The sequence below is a fragment of the Aythya ferina genome (genome assembly GCF_964211825.1).
Source record: "Aythya ferina genome assembly, chromosome: 9".
NCBI lineage: Eukaryota > Metazoa > Chordata > Aves > Anseriformes > Anatidae > Aythya > Aythya ferina.
In genome coordinates, this window is record NC_140305.1 from 19,574,663 (window position 1) to 19,590,102 (window position 15,440).

Below are 15,440 nucleotides of genomic sequence, written 5' to 3' on the forward strand. Positions count from 1 at the left end.
CTTACCTCTTACCGATGAGGTGCCTTCAGCTGCATGAGCTGCGAAAGTACATCAGTGACAACTCTGCGTGTGGTGACTGTGTTGGAAGGGGAACGAGGAACTGGCAATGTGGCGTAGGATTTTACATTAACAACGTCCCCTGTGTTCCTTTTCTTCTGCTGTACCATGAACTGACTCTGGCCTAGTACTCATCTTTGTCATGTTTTGGCCTTAGATTTTGCATCTGTAACTTAGAAGCAGCAGGAATTACCTCCTTCCGTAAATAGTGGATCCTGTCAATGACCACTTACTGTGAATTGCGACTATTCTGTGAAGTTGAGACCAGTTTCCTTTGTGGTAGGTGCTGCATAAACCCAGGGAAGGAAAGACAATCTGTCCCAGAGAACCTGGGCTCTGCCTGCCCCATCTTGCTAGTCCCCTGCTACTAGCAGAGGCTTGTTGATAAGCTTTAGGGGTGTGCGTGTGCCTTTTTCTCAGGATGGCTGTGTTTGAACATAGTGACAGGATCATGGATCTCCTTTGCATATTCTGACTTGGCTCTAACTTGGGGAACCTTTTCTGCAATGCAAAGATCCAGATGGAGTATTGTTCAGGGCTGGTGTTTAGTCAGTAGTACTTCAGGCACTCTGAGGTACAAACCATTTTTCACATATAGACTGCAGCTGTGGAGCCCCGGGAATATTCTGTGGCAGTTGTCTCTCTTGTGCTAAATATCACAGCGAGAGGAAATGGAAGACACAGGTAACTACAGCAGAAACAGAGGCCTCACGGTTGCAGTCAGGCCTGCAGTGACAGTCCTTTCCGGTGAGGTCACGGCTGAATATCTCAGCTCTGTAGGCTTGAGTCTTACAAGGAGTGAACAGCCTTTCTGTTCACAGCTAGTGTCAGAAAAATGCTTTACTCTTTCTTTGGAATGATGCTTATGAGCACAGTGATGCTTTGGTATTTGCTGAAGAAGTAATATCTTTTTATCTTTCTGTCTAATCTATTAACTACTAATAGCTCAATGATGAAAGGTCCCTTACAGCCTCTGTAGCTATGTCTTATTTCAGACCACATTCATCCTGATGGAACCAGAACTAAATCCCTGCGGGTACCCAGCTGTCTACTTATATGTTGTTCCCTGGGTTAAATATCTGTGGTAAATGCAGCCGCAGATAACCTACATTTGCTCAGCAATGCCAGCAGCGAGCAGTGCTGGGCTAACCCAGTATCTGGATCGTACGAGTTCAAGGCTTCCTTTGAATCCATGGGACTTGTTTTGATGAGGGAAAGTGTGGTTGTAGTCCCCTGCTCATATAGAGAAGAAAATAGTGAATGCTTGCCAAAAGAGGTCACTGTGAGGGGGTAGCTGATGGGGCGTTTCCCCGTGGCTAAGTGATAACTGCTGAGAGCTCCACAGCTTGACAAAGAGGATGAGGGAAAGGAACCCTGACTCCCACACAACAGGCAGAGGAAGGTTCTTGCTCTATGAGCTGGCCTACAGGATCTGAAGGCCCCTTTGGCATCTGATCTGCAAGTATTTTGAGCACCGATACGTGACCCTGAGACTCTGGGAGCAGCAGTTCACAGTTGTGGTCCCTGAAAACCAAGGGGAAGCAGACCCCAGAAAGCCAGGGAAGAAACGTGGCAGTTGAGAGCTGATCCTCCTTGTAGTGCTCTCAGTTCCATGCTAGACATCTTGAAACTGAAAGTGAAGCGTAGCTTCTTGGCATGAAATGCAGCACTCTTGGACAGCGTCTCATGGCTTTTCAGCAGTGACGTGGCTTTCCGTGTCACCCAGCTGCTGATTAATGTCCTTTATGCTTTAGGATCCCTCCTGCCAAAACAGTCCCCTCTGTCCCCAGACACCCTTAATAGTCTGCCTTGCTGTCAATGTTCAAGCCCTCCAGTATCTCACAAGGGACCTCATAGCTAATGGGCTGGACATGGATGGATGAGCATTGTTTCTGCACGCTGTGGAGCTTGAGGCTGCAGGCTACATTTTTAACTGACTAAATGAATATTTTTTAACTGTGCTCAAGGCTGGTGGCTGCATAAAACAGGGTAGTGAATCTGCAGACACCAGGGAGTACATAGTTCATTGAGGCTATTCAGGATTTTGTAGATGGTGCAAAACCAGACAAGATCCTCTGTCAGTAACTTGAGAACCTATCTCTTGTGCTAATGTTGTATTTCTGATTTTGTTCTACCATAGGGCACAGTAATGCTGCAGTTCTGACTGCCCAGCAACCATGGGTGCTTGCTCTGTCCCACTGCTGTGTCTAAATTACTGCTGGAAATGAAAAGCAATCCTTCATGTCTATCTGTTCATGAAGACTGAAGTATTTGAAATGGGTTTAGAGCAGCTAAGGATTTAAAGGCAGAAAATGTCTTCTTTAGTGCTTCCTACAGAAGGAAATCCCATCTTATCGAGGCCAGGCTGAAATTTCTTGTACTTCTTGAAGCACCTTTGCCTTCAGTGGTGAAATAAATGAGGAACACCTTCCTTTCCCCCATGGCTGGCCCCCTCACAAAGGCACTAGTTACTGGGGAAAGTGACTGTATCATGTGAAGACAGAAATCTGCAGTGGAAGATATTTCAAAATCCACTGAGATTCAGCCACAGGGTCTCCTTGTACACTGCTCAGAATTTTTCTTGTTTTATTTGTTTTCAATATCTGTTTTCCTCTCATGTAAAATGCTACCTAGGGAACCTGGGATATATATATATATTTTTCATCTGGTTCTCAATACAAAGGAAATAAATAAAATATTGTCTTCCACAGAGGTTTTTATAACAAATATTCTTATCTTAGATGTTTGTGTCTCTTCATTTATTCAAAGCATGATATGTATCTTGCTTTGCTGCTAGTGAGTAGCACTGAATGCTGCTTACCTAATAAAAAAAAAAAAAAAAGTCAGGAAAATGGTAATGAAAATAGGGAAGGCAGAGCTTAATTTCCATTTTAAAAGTTTTGAGAGACAAGTACTACAGAGAAGATCAAGAGAACAAATTCTCAGAAGGCAAGTTAGAGTAGAAGCCTTCTGGGTACTTATATTTCTGTTCCTCCCAGGATACCAGAACAAGAAATAACTCAGTAAAATGGAAAAGCATTAAACATGGAGAGACAGATAGCTGTAATTGGTGATGTTTTGTTAACTTGCAGGGCTTATTACCACAAGATGATAGCTTAGTTTGCTTTTTTTTTCTACTGCCTGAATTGTAGTCTAAGTTGGCTGGGAAGGAGACTTTAGGGAAAAATGGTGCTGAATACACAGGGAGGTCAGTCTGTGCAGGGTTTGGATCCTGGTTCTGCCAGTGGAGCTCATTATCCAACTTCATCCAGATCTGCCACTTCAAGTGCCACTTAAGGACCCTATTTTGCCATGATATGTTCATCTTGGGTATGAATTCCGTTGCTGCTTTATTATCTGAATCTTTCTGTCGATTAGCCTGCCCAATGAGCTTTCTCAGATGTGGAGTTGTCTCCCTCCCTCCCGGGATATTATCTAACCGAACTACTGGTGCTCCAGTAGAAAAGAATGATAAATAAAGCTTTGCTGTATCCGCCTAGCTTCCTATCTATAAATACTTGGACTGTGCCAGGTGTCTTGTTCCACAGTTTTGATCCTAGTGGCTCATTCCATTTCTCAAGGGCAAAAAATCCTCCAGGCTTCTGCAGCAGATGAGAAATATTGACCAAACACCTTTTTTTTTCCACTTTTTTTTTTTTTTTTCTAAGCCAGGATGTCTCAGCAATTCTGTTCTGCACAGAGGCTGCACCTTATTCATATTCAGGTCTTGTCCTTGTCTAAGTTATTAAACTGAGGATTGCAGAATTCAGTCTTTTTCTAAACTCCCATCACCACCTTGATAGAGAGCCCCCACAGCAGCATACTTTAAGGAGCAAAGGTCTGTATGACTGAAGGTCTGATTATGAGATGCTGTGAATTAAGGGTCATCATCTGCTAGCAATGGGTAGAGCAGAGGTGACACGGGAAGAGCTAAAGGAATGGGATACCTCTAATATTCTCCTTTGAACCTGTGCATGTTGACTTCACTGCCGGGCTCAGGAAGGGAGATCTGCCAGTGAAAAGATGAAAGTGGTGGAAACTGTCATTTTTTAAACCAAAAATGGAGAAGTCAATGGGTTGGAAGTTAAAGTGAGAGCTTTGAAACACAAGCCAATTTCTTTGTGTTAGGCCAGGTGCAGGGGAAGCAGTGGATTTGGAGTTGCCTAGAGTCTTTAACATAAGATTAAAGAGCTTTCTAAAATGCTGGTTTAATCCAATTTCTGTGAACTTCTTGTGTGTTCAACAAGTCAAACACAATGAACCTAGTGGTCCCTTCTGGTCCTACAGTGAAAGAATCTGGGAAGAGGATCTGAGTTAGAGACGCTAGGGTATGAGCCAGTCCTCGTCATGCTTTCAGAGTGCCATGTTTATAGGTGTGAACATATGAGCATGTGGGGTCAGATACTCAGACAGTGTAATGAAACAAAGGATGAGGTCCTTGAATTTAAAATAAACTTCTCTTGGTATTGCAGATGTTTACCAGTAACACAAAATTGAAACATCAGTAAGTAGTACTCTACTCCATGTGTTGGTGGGACAATATTCATGTGGGACAAGATGTTGTTCTGCTGAAATAGGCAGGGCTAAGCCTTCTGAGCATGGCAAAAACATCTTAGATGTGCACCTTTACTGGTTATGCAAATGAAAGATACCCACAGAATCACAGAATCACAGAATCACAGAATTTTCTAGGTTGGAAGAGACCTCAAGGTCATCGAGTCCAACCTCCAACCTAACGCTAACAGCCCTCCACTAAACCATATCCCTAAGCTCTACATCTAAGCGTCTTTTGAAGACTTCCAGGGATGGTGACTCCACCACTTCCCTGGGCAGCCTGTTCCAATGCCTCATACCCAATACTTTTAATTCAAATTAAAGAAACTGAAAGTGTTTCCTGATGAATTTTCTTTTGCGCATGCCTGTGGGTTCAGTGAGGAATTCCTTGGTGCCCCTTTTCAGGTGAGTTCATTCCTCTCCATCTCTCCAGAGTCCTTCATGAGGTTATCAATTCATGCTCACCTGCCAGGTAGCATTTAGCCTTCTGACTCTCCTTCTAGCTCCGCAGCTGGATCTGTTACTTCATCTGCAGCATCTTTCCAGCCAGGACTAAAACACTTTTCTGAGCCTAACGACCTGGCACGCTTATCGACCACTTCCATAGACTTGACACTTCCACAAGCCTTAGCAGCTTCCCCTACCTTTGCTCCTGGAGAGGAGCCTCTGCAGGCAGCTTACGGCTGCTGCCCGGGAGAGGGCAGTGCCTGACACCAGACCTTGGCTGTGCAGACCCAGCCTGGTTTGGGGCGCTCGTTGGAGAGGAGCTGGGGCTGGGGCTGCAGTTTGGTTCTCGTCCGTTCGCTGTGCTCAATCTCCCACCCACATCCTCCCCTCCTGAGAGCAAAACACAGCTGGAATGGGAGGCAGCCTGATTGTAAAGCAGTTACACGGGAACGTTTGTATCAGTGTGGGAAGCAGAGTAATACTAGGTATGTGCTGCAGCTGGTAAATCCGTTTGTTTAGCACATGGTTTAGGAGAGGCTGCGGAAGGGAAGTGCAATGTAAAAACAAGCGATGCATCTTGCTGCTCTCCTCATGTAGCTTTATCTGCCGAGCCTGGCTGTAACACTGCAGCTGTCTTAAGCTCTTGTGTGTGTCTGGTACCCTAGCATGGTGATGCTCTGTGTTAATCTGGCATTTATCTGTAACTGCATACAAAATCCAGGTAGTTTTCTCATGCTGTGCCATGATCATTGCAATAACTTGTGTTGGTTGGCTGATAGGGGAATGATGGAAACCCTGGGTATGTTATCCTCAAGGTGGAGATCCCTGCTAGTAGCCCGACTGGACAGACGAATGTGCCTGCTGTTCGTTTTGCAAGTAAGGGAAACCAAGAGTGACCTGGATCCCTCTCCCTGTGCCTCAGTTTCCATACCAGCAAAAGGAATGACACTCGTCTCTTCTGAGCTGGGCTGACAGCAGGGCTTATAGAAGAAACAAGAAGTTACTACTGCGTTGTGCTTCCTGGGTGGCAACTGTGCTGCTGCACACCAGGTGAAGTGACCTGCATCTGAAGTTACTGAGCTGCTGGGTGGCTGGTGGCACAGGGACAACATTTCTGATAAATCTGTTGCTAAAGCAATGAGCCAGTGCTGCTTCAGGCAGGTCAGCTGCCACGTTACCATTGTCACACCAACGTGTGTTTCTTCAGGCACTGCAAACTTGTGGCCTGGAGTATTTGTTGATCTGGTTGTTTAGAACCGCTTACTCCCCTGCCCGAGTGCTGGCCTTGTGTTTCCAACTAAATCAATAGGTTTTGTGCAGTCTTTTCCTTTGTCTTTAAATAGCAGTACTACACTCTGGTGTGTGGGTGTGCCTTTGGGATAGTCCTCAGAGACAGCTATTCGCAGCCACACTGTTGGTTTCCCTTGGCCCTGAATACTCTAGTATTTAAAGTTATTTTAATGAGAGCACTTTCCATGCCTTAGTCTAGGCGAGTGAATTTGTTCTGTGTGTGTAGGGATGTACCTTTATTTGTCTGTGCTAAGCTGTGAGTGCCTCCAGAGCGTCTGAGGATCTGAGTGGAGAGCTCAGATCTGGGAGGGAAGAAGGCAGCTGTACCTTGAGGAGGGTTAAAGCCTGGGTATGGTGTGTCAGAGGTCTGTGCTGGGATTTGCGTTGGAGCAGTTACTAAGCAATTTGTGCAGTCTCCTCCAGGAGAGCGTCAGCTCTTTGGTGCACCGCTGTTTAGATCCAGGAGTGCTTCCCCAGGAGGCTGCCTCTCTCCATCCCTCCCCTCTGCCTTCTGTGAACTCATTGCCACAGCAGGACGCCGGAGAAGCCAGCCTGGGACGCGAGGGAGGGCACGTGCTCGTGAGTGTGTATGGGTGCCGCTGCGGGGGAGACATCGCTCTTAGAAGCATTTCTATTGTTTTTTCTAATGGGCATCTGAACTGAGATGGTGGTGACAGCTTGCAGAAGGCTGCTGGAGGGGTGGCTGGGTCTCTTTAGCCAGACAGCCTGGCTGTGAGCACTGTTTGTCCCATTACTCAGATACATGCTCAGAGCGCTGCTGGCAGGAGCGATGGCTGCTATGGCTCACTGTTTATCTCCGATGGCAGTAACCAGGAAAATATTTTTGAGCTAACTGGCCTCTCTTCAGGAGTGAGCAAGAAAACAATCCTTCAGCTCCTGAGCCGAGTGGCCCATCATTAAAATAATTATGTGGATAGTCTCTGAAATGATTTTGCTGGATGCAGTAGTTCAGAGTTGAGCCAGTGACTAGAATTTTTTTAGGTTAACGTTTCAGCTGTGAAACTGTCTGCTGGCAAACTCTGGGGAGGAAGGAATGAAGTCTGCTATCCAGTCTGCTATCTCTCGATTAGCTTAGTGTCAAAGTAGTATAGTGAATGTATTTAACTTCACAGTTTGCCACATGTGTTTTTTGTTATTCGTGATGGATTTTCACAGGACAGTGTGGAAATGTGAAACCGTCTTTTATTGAATTCTGTTCTCTGACCAGGAATTTGTGTTCCAGCAATCCAGTGTTGCTGTGAAGCATGCATTTTTTGGGAAGATGATGAATTAACTTTTGTCTGGCAGAATTTAGAAACTATCAAGAAGTGTTTACAGCTGAGGGAGTAGACAAGGTGCTGGGTTGTGCTGCTGTAAATCTGGATTCAGTCTGTGAAGGTGTTACTGAGGTTAGACCTTGGCCTTGAATGTCTTTTAATCGTGGAAGTTTGTTTTCTGGGGAGCAGAATATAACTTCTATACGATATCCTTTGTGCTCTGTGAAAACAGGTAACATCTATTTCAAAACAATTATTTTGCTGTGCAAATGATGTGGAATGGTGTTTCTTTTTGCTGATTTTGTTTTGCTGATTATGGATAGTCAACGATGTGGGAGATTTATTAATCACCAGCATCTCATGAATTTACAGCAATGTTGTATCAAGTGTCTTCAGAACAGGATGGGATATGAAGTCACCTAAAGTAAACAAGGATAGCGTATGCTTTAGTAATTCTGCATTAGTTTTTAAAATTTAATTTTCTGGTGATCGTTAATCAAGCATTCATAGATGTGTGCATAAAAGCATGATGTGTTCTGGCACTAAGTAACTGTAGAAATCCTTGAAGTGTGTCAATCTCTGTACACTCCAAACAGCCAAACACGAACATCAAAGGATTGTTTTTCAAGAAGTGGTTAATTGGAAAATGTGGCAAAATCAGTTTCTTCCCCCGGGGAAGTTTATGCCAACATTTTTTAAAGTTGGTTTAGAAAGCTGAAATAAACCCCGGAGGGTGCACGTTAGCAGCAACAGCACCGCATATGGTAGCAGCAGGGACCCGTCCTGCCTGGGTTCCTGAGCCTGCTCACCAATTTGACTCAAGTGAATAAGTGATTTTTAAACCATAAATTCTCGTGATTGAGAACCGTCAAATTCACTGCTTCCAAGCCTTGGGATTCCCTGGGCTCAGATTCTAATTCTGTATCTGAACTTCCTGCCTCTCCTCTGTCATTTTAGATAAATACACGTTTAAACATTTAATGAAACAGACCTCTAAGTCTGTGTACATTTCCTCTAGTTTCAGTGCAGCTGCACAGGGACTTAACTTTGCCTTAAGTGTGTGCCTGAGGGGTCTGCTGACCTGGCAACAACCAGGAAGCCTGGATCTAAAGCCTCTGATCCTGGGGGGAGTTCAGGTTTGGATCCAAAATAACTATGGTTCACTTGCATTTCCAATGTAAAGAAGGAGCATTCTGGGCTCCTTGTGACTTGAAAAGCACTGCAAGTCCTTAAAGTCCTTGCAGTTTGCTGCTGTTGTCATCTGAGGATAAACTAGAAATTGCCTTTTGCATAGTGGCAATGTTGACCTGCAAATACGTGGGAATTTTAATTCTCCAGTGTCCCTACCTCCTTGATGCCTACCTTTCTGTAGTACTGTGGAAGGATAGGAGAACTGATGGGATTTCCCTTCTGTTGATAGCTGGATTTTTAGTTCCTCCTAGAGCAAGCAATCCATAGCACGTGTGGCCAGCTTGCACCAGGAACCAATCTCGCTGTTCCTCTCTTCAGGCTGGATGAATAAACAAACTATCAATGAGTAAACAGAGGGCACACATAGTGAGGAAGGGAAATAAATAGAATCAAAAAAAAAAAAAAAAAAAAAGGAAACCCAAAGCAAAAGCTTCTTTCTCTGATGTGACAGCCTATAAGTACTTTTTGGCCTTCAGGAAGGGAAACACTTTACTTAAAGGCTTGCACTGAAAATTCTGGTTGGATAGAGTATTTTTAAAACCCTTTAGCCTGGTTAAACCTTTTTGTTGATGACGTGCAAATTTGACTGTTTCCTTTTTATGCTTAATTCTTGAAATCTACCTTAGCTCTGATATACATTTTGCTAACTGTTTTTTTTGTTCGTGGCCTGAACTTGAGAGCGTTTAACTGTAGGTACTTCACAGCTTTCAGACGTTGGATTTGTGATCCTTTTTGGTAATTTTAAAGAAGAACGAGAATGCCTGACATTTGATGTCCTTTAACGCTCTTCAAATGAAATCTGTGGCCTTATGCTTAATTCTATCTGGCACTTCTCCCATCGTAACAGCAATCTGATTTTTTCCCAAATCCACCGTTCTGATTTAATACTGTGAGGGTCAGCCTTGACTGAGCTTGTACAAAGTAGAAGGAGGCTGATGTACTCCACCAATTTTGCAGAGATTTTAATTCACTCCCAGCTGTCTTCCATCCCTCCTTCTCCCACAGTGTGATAGAAATGTGAATCGCACAATTAGGCTGTCATTAGGAAGAGATGAACTTTGCTCTGGCAATTTGTAACCCATTATTCCAAGATTAGTGACTTCAGACGGGGGATTGAAGAACCCCCCTCCTTTTCCAACAGAAGGCCAGGCAGTTGCAGCATTCAGCCACTAAAAACAAAGAAACCCCAGTGTCCTGCTATGGCTGCTTGCCTTGGGTTGTGTTTCGTGGAGCAGTAGGCGCTGCTCTGTCAAGCTGCTTGGCGCAATCCAATCTTTCACTCCAGCAGGTCATCTCCGCAACGCTGCTGGAAACCATGAGTTTCCATTAGCATATAAACTAGTTTCTGCTCCGAGAGGAGGGGACAAGATTATATTCAGTGGAGCTTTTAATCGGCTGCTGTTGGTGTAGCTCTGAAGGCGGCGGTCTGTGTGCTGTGCACCAGGCCTGCAGGAATGAATACAGCTGTGATGAGAAACAAAATAGAAAGCGTGTGTCAGGGGAAACCCAAGCATGTTTCACTGCACGGTGAAGAATTATGAGCATAAATGAATGGCTTTCCTCTGCAAAACAGGATAGCACAATTGTAGCTACCCTCTCTTGAGATCAGGGAGGGAGGAGAAGCTGTCAGACGTGACTACAGCAGTTGCTTTTCTTTTTCGCCCCCTTTGGTAGAAAAGCTTGGGAAACAGCAGTGCAAGGCCTAATGCTTCTGCATGGAAACTGGTCTCACAGGAAAACATTTGAGTAATCTCTGCTAGGAACTGAATATACAGCAGTTTAAGAGGAGCACCAAGAGTAGATAAACTGACGTGTTTCATTTTTTTTCCCCTCTAGTATCACATCCTTATTCACATTTTAATTGTCCTGGCAAATTCAATTAACTCAAGTAATAAAGATCTGTATGGTATGCGTAAAGATTCAACTTTGGTGACCTGTGTGGGGCGCTGGCATTGTTCCACAGAATACTGTTTGATCAATTCAACTTTATTCTTTTTTTTTTTTAAATTGAGAAGCTAAGTGTGGCTGTCTTGTCAATTAAAAAAAAATAAAAATATAAAAATGAAGACCTCAGGAGTAACAAGACAGAAGCTAGGAAATGCTCAAAAACCTTGAGAACTGTGCTCCAGCCCCTTGGCTGGTGTACGCCTTGAGATGATGTGCAGCTTCATGGCTATGTGTGTTTTTGGCAGAGGACAGGACTGCTCTGGAGCTATCAGGGGTTGCTAAATTTCTTCTGCGGATATTAGCAAGGTACAAAGAAGCAAGACAATTGCTGTCAAACTCCTGTGACTTGTCGGCTTCCTTAACCTTTCCCATTGACTTTTGGGTCCCTGTGTAATGAATTAAAACAGGCTAATAAGCTTTTCTGAAGCAGTCCATGAACCCGCAGCTGTTAGGCTGGTGTGCTGATAGCGAGCTGGTAAAGCAGAATTTCTCAGCTGTGGTATATATCACAATAAAATGGCACATTGCTTCTGCCTGAGGGGCTGAACACCACATCCTGAGTGCATGTGGCTTGCAGTATGCGGGTCAGAAAGGCTACAGGGCCTCCTGGGATAAAGGCTAGTGGAAGAGATGAACTGCTTAATGCTCACTAATGCCAGGCAAAATGTCTTGGCTTTAAAACAAAACCAGACCTGTAGGATCATTTTGGTTTGCTTTTCAGATATATTTTTTCCAGGTTTTTCCTTTAGTCCAAGATTAAAAACCATCTTTATCAGCCCCAGGTAATCATGTGTTTCCAAGGACTCAGACTTCATTGCTAACTCTGAGCTAACTCCTAGTCATCAAATCTATTTTACACCTTTCTCATCATCTGAAAGTCTTGCACAGAGTGCGGGTTTTACAGGAAATCCCACGTGGCTTGCTGGAGAAAGTCTTGCCCTGTCAGGGGATTTGAAGAGACCCGACTGGCATTCTGCAGTTCTTGTTTCTATTACCTCATTTTACCCTTACACCACAAATTTCTTGTGGTAGAAAAAGGATCTTTAGAAACCAGAAATGAACTATTTTTAAAGCAAGCTACTAAAGCAGCTATATGAAGGGGGGAATTCTGCTCTTCTCGATTGTTTGATACCAGTGATGGCTTCATATTGGCAGACATCAAAAGCAAACTGTTGGGCTGGCAGGCTGTCTTACCCTGGAGGAATAAGCAAGTTTGAGAGAGGCTGGAGATGGCAGCATGTTTTTAGTTCATTTTTCCCTTCTGTTGAGCCTCCTTTTGATGGCCTCAGCCACTGTAGAAACCTTTGCTCCGTTTATGCAGCTGCTTGGTACAAGCTCAGCCTTGGCCACCCAAACCTGAGTGCACCTGCCTGCCTGTTGGACTTCACGGTTGTCACAATATCTTTGCATTTCCCAGATGCTGAAATCAACAGTGGTTTCTTCAGCAGATGCTCCAGGGTATCTGAGTTCTGAGGGTCCATACTTTAAATATTTTAAATTAAAATATTTAGTTTTCATTTTCTTTTCCTACTTCATATTTTTTTGGTATTTAGTCTTAACAACCCTCTTCTCGTCTGCCTCCATCTTGCTGCCAACTTGTGCTCTGACAAAGATGGCTCCGTTACTACTGCAGTGATTCAGGAGCATTTCAAGTAGAATGTGCAAAGGGTAACAGAGCTCTGCGACCAAAGATCTGGAGACACTTGTCTGTACCTCTTGAGAACTGTATTCATGCATTACAGGCCCTTTTTGTTAGGGGTTCCTCGGCTGTCTCTAAACACATCCATCATCGTGCTGTTCTTAAGCAGCTAGTGGAGAAATCTGGCTTGTAGCATTCTTGGCTTCGTAATAAATAACCTTGTATATTTAAAGGTTTTGTTTTGCCTTTCCTTAAACTCCAAACATGTCCAGAGTAGGACCTGTGGGGGAAACAGCAGAGTAAAAAAAAAGAAGAAAAAACTTAATGAGTTACGGTTATTTTGTTTGCTTTGCCTGTTTGTTTTCTCAGAAGATGGTGTGTTTTTGTGGCTGTTGGCTGGTCTATCTATGCTGCCACCATATCGATAATAAATCTATCCCTTCCTGCTCAGTGCACTTTCCTTTGAGAAGCTCTGAACATTACTAAAATGAAGCCCATTAACTCTGATTCATTACTCTGCTCTTCTAGTTGCTCTTAGCCACCTGTAAGAACCGGAAGAGCTGACAATATGCTGCATAAACAGGATGGAAATGAGGATACCACATTAAAAACATAACTCATTTCAGTCTGACTTTTCCCCTCTTTAGTTCCAAGAGATGACTTGTAGAATCCATTCCCTTGAGATTTTTTTTCCTATTGCTTGCAATTACTTCCTTGTTTACTCTATCACCCCACATCTATACCGCTTCTCTTCATGTGGTCTCACCCTTTGCCTAGGAGAAGGCAATGACACTTCCTCCCCAGTTACTTCTCGACATTAATGAAATGTTTGAAAGTTGTATGAGTCCGAAGAATTAGGGAATGGACACAAAGATCCACACTGTATGTAATTTTAAACTAAATTCCTAGTTCTGGAAAGGATCAGAATGGATGTCTGAAAGTAGGATAGTGACAGTATTTTGGGCGATAGACTAGGATGCAGGAGAAGCAATTTCTAACCTCTCTGACCTCCCTGTCTCTTTCTGGACGGTGTATTTTAAACCAGGTGCCCCAAAGTATGTCAGTGCATGCCTTCACATCAGTGAAGATCTTGATGCTTAAACACAGCAGCAATTTGCCTTTAGTCTGCTCTCTGATCGATCTGCGTCCTCCTTCCTTCCTTCCACCTGTTGCCTGGGTGTTTCAGACAGCTTAGTATGGAGGCAGCTCTACAAAGCCAGGGCTGGCTGTTATCTGTAGCAGAAAAGTGGCTGAAGGCCCAATTGTAACAGGTACTATTGCAACATAAACCTGGATCCTGCCAGTTAAGATAGCAGATATTCCCGAGTAAAAAATGTTGCTTGTCTAGACTGTGCTGAAGAGCAGGGAGAAGAGTTACTTGTTCCAGTAAGTACCTGTTACTGAGAGACATCAAAGTAGCTCAGTGCAGATTATACTTGCTGGACACTGTATAGATCACACAGAAACTACACATGTGCAAATATTGTCATTATTTCTCTCCAGCTGCTTGTCAAGATATTTTTAACTTGTTAGTGCTTACTTAAAAAGAACAGGCTTTGTTTTCATGTGAAGAAAGCTTCACAGCCCCTTATTTCCTCCTTTTACTGTATACTCGCTTGTAGCGGAAAAAGCATCAGCAAAGGAAACTGTTCTGGGTTGGTTGGTTACACAAAGTCCTTAAGAAGGGACCGGGGAGTTCGGAGTGGGATGTGGCTCTCTATCTGAAATAGACTTTACCATTTGAAAGACTGAAAAGCTGCTTTACATGGTGGCCCATATTCAGTAGCTTAATATGGAACATGAATTAGTAAGGGGCAGTCTGTCAGCTTGAGCAAATCTGTGACGAACTCTGGCAAGTCTATTGGAGCTGGTTTATGAAATGCTCTGAAATCAAACGGCAATAGAACAGTAAGTAGGCTGAAGGTGAGACTGTAAGTATCGTAAACTTATCCATGACAGTCATACCATATCTGCACCAATAGTCAAGCCAGACTATTTTCATTTGAGTGTCATCTTCATTTTGCTGGGTTCTTGGAGGATGTAAAACTTACCATTAAGGTTTTATTAACTCATTGAAGATTTCTGCTTTCCTTACACAGATGAAATCATGCAGCAGGAGATACGACCGCTGGTTGCAGTGGATATAATAGAACAGCTTCACAGGCAGTTTGCTATCTTGTCAGGTAAGAATTTTCTAGTAATTACGCTCTGGGATTCTCTTGGAAATGTGCTGGAATGTGTCGTGCTGACTGTCACTCTTCAGCTCTGCACAGCAGTTGCAAAAGCATTCTTATATCGCCAGTGAAAAGGGCCGTTATAATCAGACCCTCACAGTGCATGGAACTGATAAGTGCCAGCTTGCTGTGCTTGTTTTTCTTAAGGCGAGTTAATTTTCTGTGTTCTCCACAATGGTAAGAAATTAAATAAAGCTTTCAGTACATATATTTCCACAATGTCCAAGCTTGTTGTTTGTGGGAAAAGTTCTGGTTTATCAGGGAGTTATTCATGACCTCCCCCTCTTCCTCATCTGCCTTTGTTTTAGAAATGATTCATTTCTATAGTGTAAGGTTCTAATCTTTTAAAGATTTGATTATACCATATTCTTTTGTTTGCCTGAACTTTGCAATTGCACAAAGTGACGCAGTTCCTGCCCAAAAGAAATAGTTGATACTGAAATATTTGCCAAATTATTTAACATATTTTGGCTCCTGCAGAAGAGAAATCCTTGTCTTGGTCCTAAAGTGGCTTCTGCTGTAGACTTTGTGGCCTCTGGCAACATCTTTTGTCTCTTTCTGTCTGTTCTGCAAATAAGGAAACTAAGAATTTTCTTTCCTTCTTCCCTGTAGAGACACAGTGAGGTATCATTAATTTGCACAAAACACTTAGATGGTCACAGTAAGGTATTCTTGGACAGCCTGTCCCTCTCCTACTTGTTAGAGAGGACCACTGGATGCGCAGTGCAGAGAGTACACAGACCTGGCTCTGCAAATGATCAGCTCAGCAGACCCAATCCTTGCTGCATCTTTTTCTTTTAAAGT

General features: G+C 43.6%; 1 protein-coding gene across 11 annotated transcripts in view; it reads left to right on the forward strand.

The window, feature by feature from the left end:
- MCF2L2 (MCF.2 cell line derived transforming sequence-like 2) overlaps positions 1 to 15,440 on the forward strand; it is a 160,342-nt gene that overhangs the window by 22,184 nt on the left and 122,718 nt on the right. For 10 of the 11 annotated variants that reach the window (XM_084528964.1, XM_084528966.1, XM_084528963.1 and 7 more), the window contains one exon: positions 14,502 to 14,585. In XM_084528964.1, coding sequence (XP_084385090.1) covers positions 14,502 to 14,585 — 84 coding nt within the window. Of the gene's footprint in view, positions 1 to 14,167; positions 14,311 to 14,501; positions 14,586 to 15,440 lie in introns of those variants that run through there. The other variant, XM_084528969.1, reaches the window with a different exon arrangement.